At 41.0% G+C, this 24,771-nt stretch overlaps 1 protein-coding gene and 1 long non-coding RNA gene across 14 annotated transcripts in view; one reads left to right on the top strand and one right to left on the bottom strand.

Annotated features, from left to right (window-relative positions):
* Positions 1-2,318: 2,318 nt before the first annotated feature.
* Positions 2,319-24,771, bottom strand: part of SEMA4D (semaphorin 4D) — a 102,973-nt gene continuing 80,520 nt past the window's right edge. For 8 of the 13 annotated variants that reach the window (XM_033008906.1, XM_042787855.1, XM_042787854.1 and 5 more), the window contains one exon: positions 21,346-23,746. In XM_033008906.1, coding sequence (XP_032864797.1) covers positions 22,830-23,746 — 917 coding nt within the window. In that variant the 3' untranslated portion in view covers positions 21,346-22,829. The other 5 variants (XM_042787859.1, XM_042787856.1, XM_042787857.1 and 2 more) reach the window with 5 other exon arrangements.
* LOC116965495 lies at positions 8,079-15,838 on the top strand. Its single transcript, XR_004409397.2, has 2 exons — positions 8,079-10,011; positions 10,860-15,838. It is a non-coding gene; the product is annotated as an uncharacterized LOC116965495 (long non-coding RNA).

Below are 24,771 nucleotides of genomic sequence, written 5' to 3' on the forward strand. Positions count from 1 at the left end.
GTAAACTGTTCTGAATCCCTTTAAGCACAATACACACTGGAGCACATGAGGCACTGGCTAATGCTTCTACGTTTTATGTATTTGGCTGAGTACTATAGCAGATGACAACAGCAAATTGTCTTAGTCCCAAATCCCTTGAACTGGCTTGGCATACTTTAATGGCTTTATGGACTAGCGTTGTTTTGTTAACGATAGAACGTACCAAAACAACTTGCTAGAAAGATAATTTTATTTGAGAAGACATTCCATGAGTCAGAAGGTTGGGGTTTGCAGGGAGTTCCTTTTTATTATTAATTCTTTTTTAACAAACTTTGACTGTTTTTTGATTTCTTCCAAATACACCTGCTCAGGTGGGCAGGCTGGCATCAATGTCACTTTCTTCCAGTCAGCAAGAAATTAGTTTTGGGCAGGTAACTTGACTGAAACTAAATAAGGAAGGCCATGATGACAAAGTTCCCAGTTAACTTTTCTGTGTGATATTTTGCTGTTCTGGGATGATACAGCAGGTGTAAAGGAGAGAGCATGGACTACAAAGGTTCAAAATTCCTGATGTGAAAATGCTCTGTTTAGAAATTTTGTAAAGTTGATTAAGTACACAATGATGATGTTTCTGCTGCTACTGAGACTAACCTATCATAGGTCCTGCTTTGAAGTTAGAGGATATTGAAAGACAGCGAATATGCCAGCCTGTTATTGTATCTGTACCTTCTCCATGCCAACAGACTCCTCATTCCTTCAGTTTGGGGTTGTGTTGGTATGTATATGGAAGAGTTTTTGATCAATCTCAGTTTATATAAAAGGCAGGGAAATTTATATCTCACAGGAAATAAAATTTTGAAGACAACATATACTCACAATGGTGGTGGAGCACCTCAGTGGGAATGTCCTGTATAAATACCACTGTTTACAAGTTGTAGACCTAAGCAGATAAGGCTAAAGAAAGTAATGGGCAGATGCACATGTCACTTCTGTCATCTGTCCTGAAAGATGATATAGATGCCATGTGCTGCTGCCAGCATCTCTGAAGTGTGTCTAAGTGCTTCATCACATTGAACATTTGTAGTGCAATACTTTGGAAAGTAGCTGCCTGTGAAGTTAGAAGTGATACAAAAACTTTAAATTTTTAAAATTCAAGCAATTTTGTAGAACTTGAATTGTATAAAATCTGTTGATTCTATAAACTATGGTTGTGATTTAAGTAAACTCTTCTTGTGGGCATTTAATGATACCTGAAATGTCAGTCTTGAGGAAGAACATTGGTAAGGGAAGCCAACCTTAAGTTGAAGCACACAGTTGGTCACTAGTTATGATCTTTTTGTATTAATTTCTTCTAATCTTAAATGGAAATTGAGGGTGACAGATCTCAGGGCTGAAAGATGGTTTTGGCTAGCAGATATCCTTGATCCAGAGGCAAGTTGTGATTTATTCACACTTGTGCCACTTTATACATCTAAAACTCTGGAACTGCTAAACTGGGGACCACTTGGTGAAGATCACATTAACAGCTGCTTTTTTTTTTGGCTACAACTTCTATTTTCTCTTACTGTAGAAGAGCATGGGAAGTTACTTTGGAAACATTATAGGTTGTTCAGAATCTTAGGGAGTTATTTACTGTTCTTAGAATGTAGCAAAAAAAAATCACTGTAAGGGGCCAGGTCACAGCTGTGTTCACTACTTGTGAAAAAACATCTGTGTAACAACATTGAGCTAAACAAAAAATCTGGCACTCTCTCTTTTTTTTACGACTTGCAGTACTTCACTGCAGAGACAAGGCAAAGCTCAGCTATGCTCATCTAAAACTCTGACCTCAATCTTAGAAAGCCTCACCTTCCTACTAAACTTAAGTCTGCTCCAAATTTATTGAACAGAGGAGAGACAATTCAAGAGTCTTTTTAGAATTGTCCCTTAGCCATAAAAAGTATGATAAGAGCAACACAATGAGGAAAAGAATCCCTTTGAATTTTGATGTCAGAAGTCTTACATCAGCACTAATTTATGATTGCAAATGTGGAAAATAGAGAAAATGGTTGGTCTATAAGAATTTTCACCCTGCATGTGTGACTACAGGGTGGTCTGGTATTGAAAAAAAAGAGTCATTCAGTAGACATCAGTCTTTGAGTGAGAAGAATGCTTTCTTCAATGTGGGAAACAATCTAATTTAAATCTTACCAGTTAGAGAATAACTTAGGGGTAAGTATGAAGCTTTCTGCTAGTGCTAGGAGTAAGTGTCCCCATGGACTCAAGCTATTGTGATTCTTAGGAGACATCTGTCTTGCTTTTGCTTCCAGGCTGTTGAAAACCATTGAGAAGATAAGACAGAAAATTCAAACTTCTGTTTATTAGATGCAGAAAGACAAACTGTGAACAGCAATGCAGTAAACCAATTTGTGGATTAAGTAGGTCCTCACATTTTCAATCTACCGTTGTTCACTAGGAATAATCTTAGAATTCATTCAACAGAGCTTTAAAAAAAATTCTACCATAGTTATCTCAAATACAGAAGAATAATTTGCAAAAACAGAGCCTGCTTTAACTTGGGTGCTTTGCAATCTATCTCTATTCTGAGCATTAGTCAGTAGTTCTTTATTTTGTACAGAAACTTTTTATTACCAAAGGAAATGCATTTGAACAAATGAATTTGCTGACACCAGAAAGGAATGTTCTTCAAAACACTGGGAAGAGAGTATGAGGGTAAACATATTAAAAGAAAATAAATGGGTAACGTGAAGTGCCTTTAAATGAATGTGATCCACATCATATTAATTATTAAATCATATGCCAAGATCCTCAAGCCCAAAATTAACTGGTTTGCTTAATGAACTCAAAACAGAAGCCATACATCGTATTATATTGTCTGAGCAGCACAAGTCTTACTGTAGACTACTTTTGTTCTTCCTTAAGCTGAAATAACTGGCATCAGAAAACCAGAGAAAGGTCCAGCATGAGACGGGTGGCCTCTCTTGTATCATGTAACTTAGTTATTCCTCGGTACAATAAGGATGTCCTCTTCAACCTCAGCCTTCAGGTGATTCTCCTGAATATCAGTTTTAATGCCAGCACTAGCATTCACAGATACCTCTTAATATCACAGCATTCAAAGTACTGGGTACTCTAAGCCTGCATACATTTCTCCTTCTAGCCTGTTCATTCCTTTGTCCATTAGAGGCTGGTTTTCTTGTTGCAGCTCTCCTGAAGAAGAGAAAGTTCAGAATGATGTGTTATTATTGCTTTAAAAATTAAAGTGGGGTTTGAAGTTTGCCTATACTATGCATATGCAACAAGCATGCGTCATATCAAATGTTCTAACTGTTGGAGGAAAACATTAGAAGCTAAGAATGGGCTATTTTTTTTAAAGGAAGGCCACCTTTGAACAGTACCATTTATGAAGTCCAGTATTCTGTGCAATCCAGTTAGTCTGCAGATGTGATGAAATTAATCTACTATATTCAGTATACACAGACTTACTGTTTTGGGCAGGATGAGAACTGCTGCCTGATTAGCACTTGGTTAGTGGACTGAAGGAGCAAGCTGACATAACTGTAATACATGCCACAGATCGAGCAGATTTTACTGCTAAAAGGGTCAAGAATTATGATGTGTACAGGAATACTAATCACTTTGTTATATAAATACATTCAGTTGCAGAAGCATCTCAGGCTCTTTATAAAATTGAGGCTGTAGTGCCCGATGTAGAAAGCACTGAAGAAGATATCTTTTCTAAAAATCCTTACCCATGTCTTCCTCCAGTTTTGCATCATCCTGTCATGCTCGCTGATGGCACTTCTCCAGGTATCAAATTCTTTAGTCCATCCATCCTGACCAGTACTATCTGAGAATTGTACATGGGGATGATTACATAAATATGCAACAATGAAGTAAGTTGGTATCTGCTCAGTTGCAGTACTTCCTGTGGAAGATTGGGCTAGAAGGAACAAAAGCCACCATCTTGTCCTTCATTTTGCTCTACCTCCTCCCATGTTATTTGGAAATAAGTTCTTTTCAAGTGGTTGTGCCTCTTCCGCTCTGCAGCAAACTTTATATCCTCCAGAGTAAACAGATTCAGTGCCTTTATCTGAGATTTGAGGTCTAGAAAATACAACCTGCAAGTTAAGAGTTCAGACCCATCCAAGCAGCACAGGAATGCTCCAATTAAATCATACCAAGCCTGGGGAGAAGAATGATGTGATACAGCTGACACAATGTTCAGTTTGAACTTTCCTCATTTTTCAGTAGTGTTATGTAGTTGGTTAATCTTCATTCCATTCAGAACTTCAGAAGGGCTAGTTTACTGCATCGTGATAAAATTCTATTTCTAATTCTGTCTGCCAGTTTTTCTTGAAGAATGTAACAGTGGTGGTGACATACATAGATGTAATATCTTCAATTTATCCTTCGGGACACTAGCAACTATATAATGCTTTTGGAACACAGTGAAAGCCTCCATCTGTTTTACATTTACAGTAGTTTCACTGAGATGCTCTTCATTCTGCTTCAGAGTCAGACTTTGATGTAACTGGAGTGATTGCAAGACAACTTGTGTAACTCACACTACTTTTCTCTGTCGCTGGAAAAAAGGTTTGAGCTGTTCTTGACAAACTCATGTTTGTTATTAACCAGTTAATTAATTTTTCGTTCACCCTGCCAAGAAAATCTGTACTATATCAACTTCATTGCTTCTGCTGTCTTTTTAAAGACTATTCAGACCTTCTCCAGGCCTGGGTAAGTTCTCAAAAGCTAGGTGCAGATTATGTGTAAGTTGCATCAGTCAGTTGTGGGTACCCAGAGATCTTGCACAGCTACTGAAGTTAGCTGGCTGACCAACCTCCTGCCCAGTTAGTGTCCAGATGAAGAGGTAGGAACCGACCTCATCCAACTACAGGTGGTTTACAGATCATCCAGGTTTAAACATCCTGGGTGTAGGGGTTTCTCTTTACCATCTGACTTCCTTGGCATTAAAGACCTTTTCTACATTGCCCTGTAGATTTCTGGCAGAGCAGCTGTTTTTAACTTCCTAGTACTCATCTGACTTCCAATTTGGGTCCATTAGTTTACCTGTTTTGGTTTCACTTCTAGATTGTAACTGTTAATTTGCCGGTTAGTCCTTTGTGGGAGGGGGTGGAAGAAGGAATTTTTGTGGCTCTAAAACCTTTTCATAAACAACTGGAGTGGATAGTAATAGATTAAGCAAGAATTACCATCTTCAGATATGCTCGTGTTTTATGGGTGAAAATCAAGGCTTTACAGGATCAGGCCAAACATGGCATACATTCAAAACCAGCCTACCTTTGTCTTCCACTGTGATGAACACTTCTGATGTAGTGTTTCCAACTTTTGAGATGAATGAACATTGATATTCTGTATTTTCTGATACTGAATCTTTCACCCAACTCAGAACATGCACTCTGCCATCAAACAGCATATGAGATTGCTCAGTGACGCATGCGTTCATCTTTTGTCCATTCTTCTTCCAGACAAAATAGGAGTCATCCGGACCTGTAAAAATGTCAGTCAGCTTATTTTGTAAGAAAATACAAGATGTATCTTTGGAAAGAAAACAAAAGCCTAAGACCTCCAGATTAGGCTCAAAAGCATAAATGGTTGATTGTAATGTTTCTTAATTTTCTTCAGCTGAAATTCTAGGTACCCAAAACCTGGGATGAAAAGGAATTAGCACTGGTAATATAGGTTCAAGCCAATGTCATAAATGAGTTCATATCTATAAAGAAGCTCTTCCTGGATTCTACAAGGAACTTGCCCATCAGACATGATAGAGCAGTTGATGAACATCAGCACTATCAGCCCATACGATTTCTGGTAGAGCTAGGCCATGTTACCTACTGCTGATCAAGTTAGCTTCTGGGACAAAGCTGAAACCATCTGAGACATGCCTTGCAAAACCTGAAATAAAGGCCAGGAGGAGAAAAAGTTCAAGAACTCAGTGTGTGAAAGATGCTGGAACTAATAATGAAAGAATCAGAATTGGAAAAAAAGCACAGAACCATTAGTCATAGCAGGCAATTAGGCAAGACAGAACTTGGAAGAAGCTTGGATCAACAACAAAGAGCAATCTAATCTTTTGGCCTTGTTGTGATTATTCGTCTTAACCTGCAAGGACAGAATTTGAATAAATTGGAGATTGACAGTAGCCCAGAGGACAGAACAGCTGTTCCCAGAAAATTAGCAAGGCTGGCTGAAGTGTACTTGGCCATAGCAGAGCATTTTCATTTAAAAGAGACACATGTGGGCCAAACTAAGAACTTTACAGTAATTCAGATGTTTAAAACATGTCTCTTTTTCCCTTGGGGCCCAGGATCCACACTAGCTTTAGCAAGAGAAGACATGAAGAGAAATTTGGGGTAAAAAGAAAATTAACTATTTTTGCAAGTATGTCTTAAGAGAACAGGTAGCCTACTACGGAAGTCAGCTTTGAGCATGAGCTTTTCCAGTTGCAAATCAATACGGCATTTCTCTCTAGAATAAGATTTGATTCTAGGTTAGTGTCCTGAAAGCTAATTAAATTTTAGGTAAGTGTGCAGGCAGACAAAAAAGAAAAAAGAAGGTAGTCTTTACATCTGTGCACTTACTCAGCATATTGTTACATTTTTAACTTGTTTGGAAATAAAACTAATATACTACAAATGTGTGGACAGCAATTAGTAGTAGGAGTAAGGGTGAATGATAGAGCGCATGATCTGGTTAAGGCCTGGTAGAGTTTATCTCGGAAGGAAGGATGCAGCACAACCTGTCAAGGACTGATGGCAGCTCTGACAAAGGGGAGAGCATACGCTGAATTGAAAAAAGCTAGCCTAGCACGCACTTTTTTAAAAAAAGCGGCTTATGAATGATTGTACTCATTCTGCAATTAACAGCAGATAGGTGACATGTCACTAAGATCCTGAGAAGTCTGGAACCAGGGACAAATTATTTCAGTAAACTAATGCTGAAGTTGGAATTCAGACAAATGGGAGGAATAGTAAGTAAATACAAGCACAGCAGAAAGACACAAATCATGAAGTACAAAAAAATAAAAGGCTTTGAAGAGTAGACACCTACCTTCAAAAACACTCTGAATTATAATTTCTAACAGATGCCACAATAAATCTGACATGGCATTAGTACAGAAATTAAACGATAGTGTTCACAAGGCCAAGCTGACTTGGAAAAGTTAAGATCAGCTTGACCACAGCGAAGATCAGTAAGATGGAATGCCGTGGCACAAACCTCAGGATGAACTTTTCCAAGCCTAGAAGAGTTATTACTCTAGCATTGTAGAGCTCAAAGGCAAGTGCTTGAGTAAAGCCCCAAGCTCACAAGTTTTATTTGCGGTAGTTCACGCCCCAACACATTGGCATCGGGCCGTTACCTAAAACCATGAGCTTGAAAAATGCCATTCTAGGGCCACGTGAGGAAGTGGCACGTTCAGTGCAGGCCACTTCCCTAAGCGTACTTCACACCAGAGAATCTGCTCTATTTCCTGGTGCTAGTGATCACAGTTCCAGAAATCTGACAGAAGCTCAGTATAAACACACGTTTCTAATGACTAAAATCCAACCGTTTCCTTAGATGGGAAATTCTGTAAGCTGTGTTGATTCAAGTCAGCCTCTTAAGAAGTTTTAACAGCAATTTTACCCTACCTTTGTTTTCTGCACAGTCAGGAGCACTGGAAATCCCCCCCAGAGATACATTAATCCCCACTCATACAAGTTAGTTGACAGTAAAATCTAGGTTTAGACACTAGAGTCAAGGGGGTTTACTGATCTCTCTGTGTTTCACTGCAGTTTTGTCCCAATTTTCAGGCACTGCTACTTTTCTCTACCTTGATTTCCTTAACACTGAGCAATAGAAAAAGTACACTCTGAAATGGTGCATCTGCAAAAACTTTGAATCACATTTGTTAAATGCAAATTATCTACAACTCTAGAGTGAGACTCAGGTGTAATGGTTAGAGGAGTATTTTCTGAAGATAAAGGAAATTAATATGAACATATACTCTGCATTTGCTACTGTTACTATAATACAAATTAGTCACGTCTGGTTCAAACTTTAAAATACGAATTTCTAACATTTGAGATACTTACCTTGCAATCCATTTTAAGAATGCTTGAAAGATTTAAAAAAGTCATCGTATTAAAACATAATAGTCAAGCAGAGAATTAAAGACCACATCAATCTAGATATTTATGTTTAAGCAATAATGAAAGACATTTCAAACAGCTAACTTTGAAAACATTGCTTCAACCTCAGTAAATATATTATTAGTAATCAGCTTCACCACCTTAACAATTTTAGAAGGGGAAAGGTTAACAATTGACAAAAATAAAAAAGCCTTGCTGCACTGACTGAACTACCCCTTTTCTCTGCATAAGCATTCATTATTTCTAGTGTCTGTGGAAGTTTGTAAAGTTTGCTACTTTTCCATATAGATTTCATTTTTTATACCTCTGTCTTCAGCACTTGGAGTGAAATGGTACTGCCCAGCTACTGTCCAGGTAGTTTCTGCTGGCAAAAGCAGTTCTCTGACCTACGTCAAAGTCAGGCAAGTTTGCACAAACCATGTATTTAAGAGCCCTTTTTTTCTTTTTTTTTTTTTTTTTTGCCTTGAGGTATTTCACAAGGAAAAATTTCAGCCACAGATAGCATTAAAAATTTAAACCACTGCAGCTGCTTGTAAACTTCTACTCACAGTTGTAACTGTCCTCACTGAATTATTGGTGTAAATTCAATCTTGGGTTAAAAATAAATCAATAAATAAATCCAGATTTAAAGAACTGAAGTATACAGCTACAGATTCAGAGCAGCATGCTGATGTGCCCTGCTAAACTGTATCAGATCAAGCATTTGCCATCCACACATCAAATCCCAATAGGCATATGGCTTTCAAGAAAGCTTGGAGGTACTAATTTAAAAGCAGCAGATTATGGATTAAGTCGTGTTCACTGGCAGAAGGATGGGGTGGGGGAGCAATCACTAGCCAAGCCAGCTGCTTTTGCCAAATGCTGCAACTTGCAGAGCTGCACAGACATTTCAAAAGCTACCCAGTGAAGTGAAACACTTAGAAGTGCTACCCCATTGCTGTTGGTTTAGCACACTAGTCCTCCTCATTTTTAACACAGTTCTTAAAAACATTAAAACAAGGCCTCCCTATAAATTATTCAGAGAAACACTTCAAATTAGAGGGAGGTGAGTTGTGTAACACAAAACAAGAGCCATCAGCAAGCCCAAACCTCTTACAGCTTTCCTCAGCTAAACTAATCTCTGAAAGTTGACAGCAAATTGAAATCCAAGAAGATAACTGACAGGTATCCCACAGAGAAATTGTAGCGGAGTAACAAAAAGTCTTTTTTACAAGTTCCTGTAATCTAGACACAGAACTGCTACCAGAGGCTATCGGCAGTGACAGGAAGTTTAGGTTTGGGAAAAAACTCCCCTGTATTCCCCAATACACAGCAAAACATCTTCCAAAGCTTGTAACATACAGCAAATTAAAAATAAAAACAAACAAACAAAACAAACAAACAACAACAACAAAAACACCAAAAAACCACACACAATAAAAACCCACCAAAGTGGCATCTGGCTTTAATGGTTGCTATCTAATTTGCAGCTTTGGCTTGTACTGAATGGTACTGAACTAAGCATCCCAGATTCAGAAAACCAAGGCCATATAAGAAGCTTTCTTGCAGAGCAGGGATTAAGTTTTAAAAAGACACTATAATCTGGGTGCGGAAAGATGATTATAAATCAGAGATCAAAGTTAGCACAGGAAAAGTTTAGTCAATCATTAAGAAAGAAAACAACCACCAGCACTACCCAATACATGAATGAGTTAGATTTAAGGCTGGTCACAGTTTCTTGAGTTGGAGGAGTGAGTCACTGTTGATGACATGACAGCAAAATAATAAATAAATAGTAAGTGAAGAAATCGTGAGGGTAACATTGGAAGAGTGGGGAAAGAAAGACTCTTTAAATTGAGACAAGCATCTCTGCAGTTTTCTAAAAATAATACAGAAGGTAGATAGCCTACATCTCAGATAACTTTTGGTGTTGTTTATTTGGTGGTTTGGTTTTTTTTTGTTGTTTTTTTTTATTGTGGTTTTTTTTTAAGTAGGGGCAATACATTCTACAAAACAAACTAGAAATAGCTTGGCAGCTTTAGAAAAAGAAATCACTTAAGAAGCCAGGGAAAAATAGATCTCTCTGAAATGCCAAAGAATATTACTTCAAACACCAAATAATTCATACTGAAGAATGCATGACATACTCCTTCAAAAACCCAGTGCCTTTGTTAAATTACTAGTCCACTTGTGTAACATCAACACCACAAGCTGATGCAGCCTTATCACGGCACACTAAAAGCAGGAAGTGCTTCCTGTGACATGCCAGCCACATAAATCTGGAAGAAGTAGGCAGTCACCAGAGGAAGCGATGCACATCGCCTGCAGATGAAAGTAGGGCACGGCCTCTGCCTTCTCAGAATGGAATTTAAAAGCAGATTGGGAAAATGGCTGACTTGCTTATGAGATGAAAATGCAATTCATAACTGTCCATGCTTCCCAGCATGAACAACATTTATTTAGATATTCTCTGACTGGGTCCAGAAAAAGGTTTTGCAATTGGAACCCAGATGCCTGTGAAGAATAATTAAATGAAGCACTAGCAAGCCAGAACTACGGACTGATTGAAAAAAATTAGTTTCCAGTTTGAGTTCGCGTTCTTATTTTTGGCCCTCTTACCAGCTAACAAGGCTACTTACTATGTTAAGTTTTAAAATAAAGTGAAGAAAATTGGAGAACATGCTTGAGGGAGTAACATGCTCTCCAGAGAGCACGAGTTACGGCTTTTACTCCCTTGTTTGCCAGACAGAGCTTGAAGGAAGATGACTGGAAGAGACGGAAATGAGATTTTTCATCTCCACTGAGAGGACAATGCACATGGCACGTTGAAGCAGCTCTGGTAAGCAATTTTTGCTGAAATAGTTAAGGTGACAGCTGTGTTCCAGATCAGTACCCAGTTAACCAGCTATCACACTGAGCCATCAACTATTGTAAGTCTACAGGTTGTAGTTCTCACTGGCGAAGACAAGAAAAATAAGCGTACAGGTAGTCAGTTTGCAAACCAGGCTGGTGGGAGTAATGAGAAGTTCTGAGGAAAAGACGTTTTTTATGCTCCAGAGACTCTGACACCAGTCCAAACCCACCAGATCTCACTAAGCAGGACTAGGAAATCCAGTTTCTCAATCGCAGCCAGGGTTTAGAGTTTAGTACCACTGTATCACTCCAAGCTGAGCCAGTACTGAATGAGAGTTGCACACTAGCAAGCAAAAAAGCAGTTTAAATATATATGCTGAATTGCAAAAGAAGAAAGGCTAAAACTGGGAGGTCAAGTAAAAACTTGTAAGCAAATTGTACATAGAAGCAAATATATACCGCAGTGAATCTCTCCTGAGAGAAGACACAGGCTGAAAGTCATTTAGGAATCACATTTGGTTCTCAAAGACCCGCAAACTTCTCTTTTTATACATAACTAGACATACTATAAAAGCTGCCATGGATTCTGCAATACCTCTTTTTCTTGCACCCTTGTAGCTCCGCCATAATCACGTGCATATGACATTCAGTTAGCAAATACTGCCTGTTTTGTGACCAAATCAGTTCACCTCTGCGCATGGCCCGTGCAGCACCCAATTCCAGCAGCTGAGAAGCTGGACTAAACAGCCAAGCAGCAAAGCTGCTGCTTCACAGAGGTACCAGCTGTTTTCCTTAGTCTCAAGAGATTTTTTCACAAATTATTTTCTCAAAAGGATGGCTTATTCAGACTGTTCAGATACCAAACAAAAGCTTTTAAAACATGCAATGGGATTAATTTACTTAAGCCCTCTGCTGACATACAGTGCAGCTGATAAATTTACCAATTACTGTACAAGAACACTTACTGGTATACATGGGATACACTACAATGTGCATGCAGCTTGAAATATTTTAAGCACATTACAACAGTAATAATTATTTGCAGGCTACAACTACTATTCCTAACTGGACTGCTTTCCTCAGGAGGAAATAGTTCTCAGGAGAGAAAGGTATTTTAGTGTCTCTTCTTAGGTTTTAAGTGTTTATAAATTCCCAAACTTCAGACAAGAAGAGGGGTCCCGACTGCACCTTATTATTCACTGCACAGGAAAAACCTGTATGAATGCAGTCAGCTGAACACTCTGCAAGGGAAGATTCTATTCAGAAGAAAAACAATGAAGTCTTTTGAGGAAGAAGTAATAAAGATGCTCTTGGTTCTACTTCTCCTCCTTGCTCTCCTCTCTTTTTACTTGATGTGCCTTATGCTTAAATTATGTTTACACTGAGTTTATTCTTGACCTTACAAGAAAATAGTATTTTTAAAAAAAAAAAAAAAGGAAATAGGTGTTCTTCCTGCATGCCTTTCCACAGATGTCTTAGTTTGACCATAGCCTCTACATATAAAAGGGCACAGCAAAAGAGATTTCTACATAAATATTTTTAAATCTGCTGTTGATGCCAGAATTTAAGAATGCATCATCCATGTCACGGCCCTTACAGAAACTAATTTACAATTGTCTTACAGAAGTCATTACAAAGGAAGCCATCAGAGCCAGGATAACACCAGCACTTAAAGATACTTAATGCTGCTGGGTTTGCCTGCAGAGTTAGATGTAAGAGGGCCACAGCAGGCCCCGATGTCTGAAAAAAAGAAGTGCCAACACTGTAAATAACTGCAGCCCTCAGATACTGCAATCTAAAGTAACAAGGATAATTTTTATGTCTGTGATTTTTATGCAAAATGGCTCTGCAATATTTACTTGATTTTATAACCTTAAATCACATCTTCTAAGTATTTTTCTGTTAATATATCAAAGGAACGATCTTATTTTTTCAACACATCTTCTACATGCATCTTAAATAAAGAAAACAGGTGGCATGTCAGAGATCCTCATGAAGTAACAGTTTTATTGTACCGATATGCCTTTAGGTGATGAGTGTTCAGTCAGTGCAGAAATCACTGACAGAAGTGGTACAAAACTGCAAAATTACAAATTAACACCTACTATCAGATTACTGTAGCCAAAGATGCCGAAACTGAGTCACAGGCAGATAGCATAAGATAAACCACCAAAGGTCTGTGGAGAAAGTTAATTCATAAAACAGGATATGGAACTGTTTAACAAGGTACAAACTTAGCATTTCCATATGAGGACAAAGATAAACCAACCACGGATTACAAAGCAAACATACAAACTAAAGTCAAGGGTACTGCTTCAACAAAACATCACCATGTAAATCTCAAAATATACTGCATAAAAATAATTTTAAAATAATCTAGAGTGTTTTAAAGTTTTTATGCAGTGAATTAAATTGTCCTGGGAGATGCAGAGGCTTTTCCTTTCTAGGCTACCAGTTAAACCAATTTCAGGTTTCAAAACCTAAATGATATATCTGTCCAGAGGCATAATTATTAAGGCAGGAAGATGAGATGTTATGGGGGTTATTTTACACAACAGTTCACCAAAAGAAAAAAAAAAAAAAAAAAAAAAAAAAGCTGGAAAACTGCAACTGGTTATAAAACACAAGTATATGCCCATGGAAAACTGCTATTTGGTATCTGCGTTCTTGTAATAGAACAAAGTCACAACTGAAGTAAACTCCATTTTAAGATACTGACATGCTGTAATTTAAATGCTGTAATTTGTTGTCCTGGGCAAACATTTTGTTGTCTAGCAAAAAAGCACTTTCCTAGGCAGGCTCATTCTGCTTTGGGTGCTGCACACCTCCATCCCTCTCCTGTCTGAGTTCTTAACACATCTCATTGGGTCAACCACACGGACCACCCCAGGGCATCACAGGTGGTGCAATTAATGTAGAAAAAAAAAAAAAAAAACCACACCCAAACATCTCACTCGAGAATGACTTATGAAGCCACTTCCAGAGAGGAAGCTTACTCATTTCTGTGGGTAAGTCAAGCTCTGACAGATGAGCTCCTCCTGCCGAGGCGGCAAACTGGGCACACCTGGGGGTGTAGGGACTTTGGAGCCCTACCGCTGAGACCGGTGGTGCACCAGCGCTTGGTGACACCGGTACCACCAACCCTGGGACATCTGGACACAGCCTTGGGCAGCAACCGCTTCGGACTCGCTCCGCAGGCACTTTTGTCTAGAGTTTTCCTCAGCCTGCAGAAGCCCTTGGTGAAGCGCAGTGCTTCATTATTTTCCCCACCCTTGTACATGCCTTCCAGTACAACTTCGAGCTTCACCAAAGAGAAAAACTGTAGTGAATCACTTGTGATTGTGATTCTTGCAAGTTATGGATCTTTTCCCACATGGATGTTGGAGGCTTTCTTGCACTCCCTTTAAAATAGCATAACCACAGGGAACAGGCACTGTATGGGGGTGTTATCTGATACCCATCTCATTATCTCCACAAAATAACAACTCCTCTAAAGTATATTGCTGAGTTTGAAGAACTTTTATGTTCACACTCCCGGGGTTATTTTAATGAGACTGAAAAGTTAAGAACCTTTACGGGAAAACTCCAGCTTCAGATGAACTAAGGGAGGAGGCAAGACTTCTTGACAGCATGGACACAGAGAGTCTGAATCTGAAGGCCAGAAATACAAATAAATCATAATCGTTTGCTCCATTTCTGATTATAAATACATTTAAATTGTGGCTCAGCATACTCAGGATACTCTATGTCATTTGTCTGTGAAGTTAAGGTCAAGGATATACTACTCTACATTTGGGGGGAAGAGGCGTCAGTAAAACATCTTTAAGCAGAACCAAAGCTGGTAGAAACAGGCTTTCTCTAGAATACCTCAATTCAACAGAGCACACACAAAAAATTTTGAAGTTGTTGCATACATCATCAACTCACTGCCTCTCCCCTGGACCAGATGGTGTAGTATTCTGTTCAATGTATTTGAACCCTGCCTCAAATGTCTTTAAAGGATTTTAAAATTCTGTAATGGGAGAGAGAAGTTCTATTAGAGAAAGTATATAGGGAAGCCAACGTTTGCCAGTGCTTGTCTAGCAAACAGCTGTTTGGAGAAATGTGAAGATGTGAGACTCTTCAGGGGAGTAAAGTGAGAAACTGGGAGGCAATTTGTGAAAGGAGATGCGTTCTCCTCTTTTCAGGAAGGGCAGGAGCACTCCATTGTTGAAAATCTAATTTTCCAGAAAAAAATAACCATATGTCACAAGTGGCCATTTGTGCTGTATCCACTTGTAACTTAACATCCTTGAAATGAGCCAGTCACAAAGTTGTAAAGTATTATCCTTAGGTGAGCTTTCAGGTTAAAACATGTGGGATGAGTAAGAGAACTCACCAACTCCTGCTGAGTTTCCAGACAGCTTGAAACAGAGAGATTCAGTAATTCTCATAAAAGTAACTAATAACTTTAGAAACTTAATTAAAAATAAGCTTCAGGTTTTTGACCAGATGATGCGGCTATCTATGTATTTGCATCATACATCTGCTGATACAATATCCTTTATGCAGAAGACCAGGTACCACATTTAACTCTCTGCCAGTCTCGTTTAACCCGTCTGCTCCTTGTGAACACATATTACCTTATATTCATAGCTGAGGGAAAGAAAGTTCCATTATATAAAGAAGTATCACCAGGCACTGAAGGAATGTGAATACATTGAAGTAGAGAGCTTCCTAGTAAAAGCTTTTGCTTGGCGAGTCCCCCCACCCAGGATAAATTTATACATCCTTGCATGCAGGTGCCAGAAAGATGAAAAAAAATCCCCATCGGTCTGGTATGCTGGTTTGCATTTGGGTTTCCTCTACCTTTTTTTTTTTTTTAATCAACAGAATAAAGTTGCAATTCTGGGTGAGAGAAGGGTGCCATGTATCAGCCAAAGGTCTTGTTTCCCAAAAGGAGTAACACCCCCACCCCTAACACAAACTCTAGTCCTTCGCTGGTTTCTGACAGGAGCTGGGAACGCGTCCCTGCCCCTGCCTCTCATTCTTGCTGCAGTTTCTGCCACTACTCCTCCCTACCTCCTCAGGACTGAATTCCACAGGCTGACTTCAGGACACTGCTCCTCCTTTCTTATGTTCGCTGACAAGGCAATCGCTACTACTTGCAATTTTTAAAAAGCAGCCTGAGTATCGCTGCTCCCCGTGCAACAACCAGCACAACTAAGAAAAGGCGATGGGTGGCACTAGTGGGCGACTCCCTTCTGAGCTTTCTGGAGGCACCCACCTGCCGCACTGGCACGCTCCCTGAGAAGCGTCCTGCTTACCCAGGGCTCGTGTCAGAGATGTCACCAAGAGACTACCAAGACTTGTACAGTCCACTGACTGTTACCCACGGTCGTTGTTTCATGTGGGCACCAGTGATACAGCCAGGAGCAGTCTGAGGAGTATCAAGGAGGATTAGAGAGCCCCGAGAGTGGTGGCAAGGGACTCTGGAGCACAGGTACTTTTCTTCATCAATCCTCCCGAAAGGAAGGGACCTGAAAGGGCCAGTCGCATCTAGTGAATCCACAAATGGTCACAGGACTGGTGCCACAGCCACGGGTTCGCTACTTGGACATGGGACTTGCTTTGAGAAACGTGGTCAGCTGGGAGCCGATGGGTCCATCCGTCACAGGGGGAAGAGCATCTTCCCCCATAGGCTTGCCAAGCTGGTGTAGAGGGCTTTAAAGTAAAGCCAGGGGAGGGTAACTTCAATCCACCCCAATCCTACCAGCTTGATGCTGGTGCCAAAAACAGATGCCCAGAGTCTGGAGAGGAATCACAAGTCAGCAGGAGCGCACCAGAAGAGCAGCACAAAAATTCCTCCAGCCAGTAAGTCAGCTTCATTGGGGGCCCAACTTAAATGCCTCTGTGGAAATGCACGTAGCATGAGGAATAAACAAGGAGTTAGAGATGTGCACATCTGCAGGACTACAATTTTACTGGGATCATGGAGATGTGGTGGGATGACTCCTATGGCTGGAGTTTTGGAATGGAAGGATACAGGCTCTTTGGGAGGGACAGGCAGGGGAGAGGAGGAGAGGGTGTTGCCTTCTGTGTTGATGACCAGCTGGAGTGCAGGGAGCTCTGCCCTGGGATGGATGAGGAGCTGACTGAGAGCTTATGGGTCGGGATTAAAGGGAGGGCAGGGACAGGAGACGTTATAGTGGGGGTTTGCTACAGGCCATCCAACCAGAAAGATGAAATGGATGAGGCCCTCTATAGACAGACGGGAGCAGCCTCACGTTCACAAGCCCTGGTCCTCATGGTCCTTCAACTACCCTGTGATATCTGCAGGACGGACAACACAGCAGGGCATAAGCTAACCAGGAGGTTCCTGGAATGCATTGATGGTAACTTCTTTCACCAAGTGATAGAGGAGCCAAGGAGGAGAGGTGCTGTGCTGGACCTTGTTCTCACCAAGGTGGGGCTGGTGGGGAGTGTGAGGCCCAAGGGCAGCCTTGGCTGCAGTAACCATGAACTGGTGGAGTTCAATATCCTTAGGGCAGAGAGGAGGGCGCACAAAAATCTCACTGCCCTTGACTTCAGGAAAGCACACTCTGCCCTTTTTAAGGATCTGCTTGGCAAAGTATCATGGGATAAAGCCCTGGCAGGAAGAGGGGGCCAAGGAAGCTGGCTAATACTCAAGAATCACCTTCTCCTAGCTCAGAAGTGATGCATCCAACAAAGAGGCAATCAGGTAAGAACACCAGGAAGCCTGCATGGATGAACAAGATCTCCTGGACAAGCTCAATCACAAAAAGGAAGCTGACAGAGGGTGGGAGTAAGGACAGATAGCCTGGGAGGAATACAGAGAAACTGTATGAGCAGCCAAGGATCAGGTTAGGAATGCCAAACTCCTGACAGAATGAAATCTGGCCAGGAACCTCAAGGGCAACAAGAAAATCTTCTACATGATAAAAGGAAGAGTAGGGAAAATACAGGCCCTTTCTGGAAGTAGACGGGACATCTGGTTACGTGGGATATGGAGAAGGCTGAGGTACTCAACTTTTTTGTCTCAGTCTTCACCAGTAACAGTTCCAGCCACACTGCCCAAGTTGCAGAAGACAAAGGTGGGGACTGTAGGAGATCAAGTTCAACACCATCTAAGGAACCTGAAGGTGCACAAGTCCATGGGACCCGATGAGATGCATCTGTGGGTCCTGAAGAAACTGGGGGGATGAAACGTCTGAGCCATTATCCATCATATTTGAGAAGTTGTGGCCATCTGGGCAAGTTCCTGCTGACTGGAAAATGGGAAACATAACCCCCATTTTTTAAAAAGGGAAAAAAAAGAAGGCCTAGGGAACTACAGGCCAGTCATTCCCACCTCTGTGCCTGGTAAGATCATGGAGTGGATCCTCCTAGAAACTATGGTGGGGCACTTGGGAAAGTAAGGAGGTGCCTGCCAAATTTGCTAGCCCTCTACAATGGGGGTTATATTGGTGAACGAAGAAGAGCAACATACGTCATCCACCTGGATTTGTGCGAAGCCTATGACACTGTTCTACACTACATCCCTGGCTCTAAATTGGAGTCTTATGGATTTGATGGATGGACCACTCACTGGATAAGGAATTGGCTGCATGGTCACACTCAAAGAGTTGTGATCAGTGGCTCAATGTCCCAGTAGAGCATGGTCATGAGTGGTGTTCCTCAGGGGTCGATACTGGAACTGACACCATTTAACAACTTTGTTGGTGACACAAGCTGTGGGACTGAGTGCACCCTCAGCAAGTTTGCTGACGACACCCAGCTGTGTGGTGCAGATGACACCCTGGAGGGAAGGGATGCCATCCAGGGGGACCTGGACAGGCTTGAGAGGTGGGACCACGCAAACCTCATGAATTTCAACAAGGCCAAGAGCAAGGTCCTGCACAGGGGTCGGGGCAATCCCAAGCACAAATACAGGCCGGGCGAGGAGTGGGTTGAGAACAGCCCTGCGGAGAAGGACTTGGGGGTGTTAGTGGGTGGAAAACTGACCCTGAGCCAGCAATGTGCGCTCACAGCCCAGAAAGCCAACAGTGTCCTGGGCTGCATCAAGAGAAGTGTGGCCAGCGGGTCGAGGGAGGGGATTCCACCCCTCTGCTCTGGTGAGACCCCCCCTGCAGTGCTGTGTCCAGCTCTGGGGCCCCCAACATAAGGACATGGACCTGACCAAGCTGGTCCAGAGGAGGCCACAAAGATGATGAGGGGGCTGGAGCACCTCCCCTATGAGGACAGGCTGAGAGAGTTGGGGTTGTTCAGCCTGGAGGAGAGAAGGCTCTGGGGCAGATGTTATAGAGCAGCCTTCTAGTACTTAGAGGGGGCCTATAGGAAAGAGGGGGAGGGACTCTGCATCAGGGAGTGTAGTGATAGGATGAGAGGTAATGGTTTTAAACTGAAAGAGGGTAGATGTAGATGAGAGAAGAAATTCTTCCCTGCAAGGGTGGTGAGACACTGGAATGGGTTGCCCAGAGCAGCTGTGGCTGCCCCCTCCCTGGAAGGGTTCAAGGCCAGGCTGGACAGGGCTGGGAGCACCCTGGGCTGGGGGAAGGTGTCCCTGCCTGTGGCAGGGGGTTGGAATGAGGTGATATTTAAGATTTAAGGTCCCTTCCAACCCAAACCATTCTATGACACCGGATGAAACAAGTAATTTGTTTTAAAATTCCAGAGCTGTATCCCAATCATCAAACTGTTCAAATCCTTTCTGCTATTTATGGTACTATTACCATTTTTTTCATGTGGACAACAAAAAGTTTCTGGTTTGTCTAAAGCAACAGTGAACAAGTTATTGCTGAAAGGTCTTTTAAAGCCTGTATGATTCTCTGACTCTATTTTATGAAAGAACCCTGATCCCACCATGGAAATACAAATCATGCCTTTGTCCAGACCGACTCTAATAAAGAGTCGTGCTTTTTGTTCCGATTCCATGCAACACTAACACATGCGAACAGACAGACCAGTATGAAACGATGCTACTTTTTAAAATGAATCTCTATCTGTAATTCCTTATTTTAAGGAATAAGATTACATTTTAACAGTTGTTTAAATCTATTAAATATTACTTACCTTAAACAGGCAACTACTATCCAAACAAAAGCTGAAAGACAAATGTTGAATTTCTGTAGAAAAAATAGCTTTGTCCTCCTCCTGTACACCTGAGATAATATATTCTTCATGATATGGAAGTTGTCATTTCTGTAAGTACTTTACCATTTTAAATAAGTTAAGACTAAGAATGAATAACTCACCCAGTCCCGAAAAAGACGCTAATTTCAAATCCAACAGAAGTGTATTTTTTAAACAGCATACATACTGAGAGTGAAAATATTTACCTGCTAAACTTCCATATGCAATCATGATTCAGTGAACTCCTTCAGCATGCAAATGAGCCTATTAAAATCAATTTACTATTAATATACCAAAGTAGACTGCTAAATCAGAGCCTGCATTTTATAGTACAGTATTCGCAGTGCCAGATTCTTGGTAACAGTATGTTGATAATATATCCTCAAATGGTCTTATTTTAAACATCAAAAAAGTATAACATGTACAGTACATGGTGACGTAGGTAAACCTTTAATGCAGAAAATGCTGTTTTATAGACAGGGGTCCTCCAACTTACCTGTGGCTTGACAGAAGAGGCGAAAGGGTCCCCGGACACTAACATGCTGTGCCTGGTCACTTAGGAAAGGTGGCAACAACATGACCTTTACAGGGTCTGTGCTAGACCAAACATCAGGCTGGGTACTGGTGAGTGAAGGAGGTGAATCACTTCCCACACAGGACAAAAAGGAGGTACCAGTAGGAGGGAAAGGTATAGGAGATGAGGCTGTGTGACAGAAGAGGACAGAAAAGAAAAAAAAAAAAAGAAGGTACTAAGGAAAAAAGTTGTAAGAAATACATCACACACTGAAGAAATAATGCAAAAAGACAAATGAATTTTAGAAGGGTAATAAGAGGAAGTGTCCCTGGGCCCCCACAGAAGAGTGCTTTCCTCCTTCACCCATGTTTCTTTTTCCATTCTTCCAATCCTCCCCCCTCCCCTATCCCACTCCCCCAGTTTATAACCCATCCAACTAAAGCTGGGAAGAGAATCCGCTTCAAATTAACTACTCAATTTTTCACTTCTCCCCCTTAAAGGAAACCACACAGAACAGTAGCGCTTGCAATATGGAAAGCAGTGTCATTGTGTCAAGTTACATAGAAGTCGAGATATAATACAATTTATTTTAATATTTATTCTGTTATATGTACATAATTAAAAATAGAAAAATAAAACCAAACTGAATCTTATAAAATATAAACTTTACACTAAGATGGTCTAAATTATGTTCGCATGAAAATTCAACATAGAAAAGCAGCCCAGGCATACTGCTATTTACTGTTTAAATGTATTCTACTTCTAGCAATATTTACAGAAAGATGCAGTGAGAGGAACAATTTCTTCAGGACTGTACCGCACAAATTGCTTTTACAGACAAACAGTGCTGCTGTGAACCAGGCTGAGAACAAATGCACACTTTCACGTTTGCAGGCATGATTCACATAAACAGTTCAAACGATTGATTGTTTAAGCAGCTCCAGTTTCAGTCTCCAGTTGCATAGGAGATTGGAAGGTATCAGCCAGAAAGGGTGACGCTGCAAAGATTTGTCACAAAAAGAAGCTAAGTTATTTATGAATTTGAAAATAAGGAAAAAAAAAAAAAATGGGCAATGTTTTCTCATCAGGCTGTATCCTAACAGTCCATTCCAGCGACACACTAGATGAATTATTGTAGTTAATTCTTCTCGATTCCTGTTTTTCTTCCACAGTGCAAAAAACCTCTGTGTCACTGCTAGCTGAGAGCTGCTTGCCTGTACTGTTTCATTAGAGGAAAAAAAAAAAAAGAAAGAAAAAAGGCAAGAAAACAAAACAAAAAAAATTCCAGTTTTGTATAGAAAATAGAATGTGACTATATCCAGCTTGCTGGTTAAGATGAGGGGGATGGGAAGAAAAAAAAAAAAAAAGGAAAAGCATTACTAAATCTATCTTTTCCTCCCTCCCCTAACCCCACTTACTCCATGTTTTGTACTGATACTGTTGTACCTAAATTTCTAGAAAGCAGCAAAGAAAAAAGCCTTTAAACAAGATTATCCCTGAGAGTCTTACACAAATCAAGCCAACGCTATCCCCATTATACCTTAAAAATCTAAGATACTTAACAAACAGTTAAAAAATTAACTTTAATCAACTAAAGAGACCTAGTGTGCCAAAACACAATGCATAAAACTGAAAATAATCACTAGAAGCAAAGAAAAAAAAATGTCCCAATCTGGACAAAAGTCTATAATTTACCAATCTGATAAACTAAACTTAATTTCCAATTTGGAATTAAAATGAAACTAGGTCTTTTTGTAATGGCAGCTAAAAATGTGTAGACTGAAGTAATTTTTAAAGCCAACTGAATTAGAAAGTTACTTTTATCCTATGGAAGAACAGGGCTGAAGAACAAGCAAGTAACTGTTCACTGAAGTGAAGCGCTCAGTGGGGGTAAAAACTGGGAACAAACAAGTGGTGATCTGAAACTGGCCATTATTAAAAAAAAACAAAAAAACAAAAAAAACAAACAAACAACAAAACCCCAAAAACAACAACGAAAAAACCCCAGACAATACAACACAAGAGCCTATGGTCTGCAGACAAGAACACCGCTTCTCTAATCTGGCAAGATCTGAACGCACATTGGCTCGCTGTACAGCTTAAGCATGTAAACCCCGCCGCGGCTCAGCTGCCACACCACCCGTGCTCTCCGTGCTCAAACAGCTACCCGCAGCACCACAGCTGGCTTCCACCACTGAAACGGACGACCGGCGCCTTCACTCCCCCTCCGCGTCCGAGTCGGCATACTTGAGCTCACACTTGACATCGAAGGGCTTGTCCCTGGCCTCTCGGGGTGCCTGCGGGTCCCCAAGCTGCAGCTGGCCATTCCCGCAGTCAGGCTCAGTCTCGTAGCCGGTGTCGTGCGCCGGCTTTGGCTGCTCCCCGCTCTGGTGGCTGACACTGCCCTGCTCCACCAGCGTCTCCTTCACGCTTTGCTCGCAATCAGAAAAATCGGACTTCGTTTTCTTCTTACCAAGCAGCAAGACAGAGCGGAATTTCAAGCACTGCCCTGGCAAGTACCCTTTGTAACAGTTGTAGGAGAGCAGGCACAAGAAGAGAATAAAAAAGAAGAGGAAGAGGAACATCAACAGGAAGTTATCGTTTGACTTGAGGAACATCGTCTTTTCTGGGACCGCATCAGGAATTGAATTGAAGAGGTCTGTGTTGGAGGCTGCACTTGTTAGGACAGGGCCAATGGGCTTTGTTATTATCCTGGCTGTCGTTACCGGTACCGTGTGAGTGGCCGAGATGTGAGCAGTAGACCCCTCGGTTGATACAGCTGACACTTTCGGCACATCACTATTACCTTCTGTTGGTGCAGCTGCTGCAGTGGGGCCCACCGTGGTGTGCTGCATCTTTTTCAGTTCCAAAATATGCTTAGCCAGCACCTGAGAAAATTTCTTATTCTTCACTTTTTCTTCTGACAAACACTGGTAAACACCGCTGTCTCCTTCTGATAAATTGAAGATGAGCAGTGCCTTTTCCAGCAGACGGTACTTGGGACTCTCCACTCTCAGCACGTCGTCTTTGAACTTCCAAACTATCTGTGCCAGATTGGACTTTTGAGAACACTTGAGTTCTGCTGTGCTCCCATGCTTGAATGTATGCTGTAGGGAATTCTCTCTTACTTTATCTGGAACATCAAAATAAACGTGCAGAGTATCAGCAATGATTCCCGTTTGCTCTAATCGTACAGTTTCACAAGACTGTGCTACAGTCTTTCATGGAAACATAAAGATTACAGCATTCAGATTACCTCACAAGACCAAGATGACAGCATGCAAGAATCTCAGTGAAATACCAAGCTACAGCTGTGTGTGAGACATCAAGACCGACTAAGAGATAGGACACCTCAAACTCTTAAGACAGCCTCCACTTCTAGGGAGAGATGAGACCTTGTTGATCCACAACTGAGCGTGCATTTGAGACGAGTCATTGTTTGAGACAAGATGCTGAACTTGGTATCACTTTATATGCCATTAGTGCATTTTAATTAAATCAGCAACTACAAAATATCCGAGAAGAAAGTGAACAAAGTGCTGTTACTGAACTTAAACTCTATTCTAAAAAAAATAAAAAATTAAAAAAGCAAGCGCTTATGGCAAACCCACAATGCAACACCATAAATTAACAAAAAAAAACTAACAAGCAAAATTCTCATGGCGGTCCACGCTTTACTTGGATTAGAAATAAAAACAGAGTAAATCAAACTCTGAAGAGCTTTGTTTACTGCACTACAACTCTCCTGTAACACTTCTTTAAGAACTCCTTGATCTGGTGTCAACAGCACACACTATAAAGGACAGACCTGTCATTACTTGCCTTAAAGCACTATGGAGGGTACTTCAGCTGCTCTGTATCATGTTCTGAGTCCCTCCTCCCCTCTCACCATAAAATCAGCTTTTTTCAGGATCATTTCAACTGATCCAGCAGCAATTATCAAGCACTTATCAAGGCTCACAGCAGAATGTCAAATGCTGTATCACAGAGACAGAGGCCTCTGCACTAGAAGTACTTATGGTAAATACTGCTTTCATTCACAAGCCGCTGTTGAGGTGGCCCCATTCATTTCAGGGGCTTGTGCACTGCACACTGAAATGTATACAAACACAGACATTTTAAGACAACATGCAGGCTGTACAGATGCTCAAACATTCA

The sequence above is a fragment of the Tyto alba genome, unplaced genomic scaffold, assembly GCF_018691265.1.
Source record: "Tyto alba isolate M040663 unplaced genomic scaffold, T.alba_DEE_v4.0 Super-Scaffold_13, whole genome shotgun sequence".
Taxonomy (NCBI): Eukaryota; Metazoa; Chordata; class Aves; order Strigiformes; family Tytonidae; genus Tyto; species Tyto alba.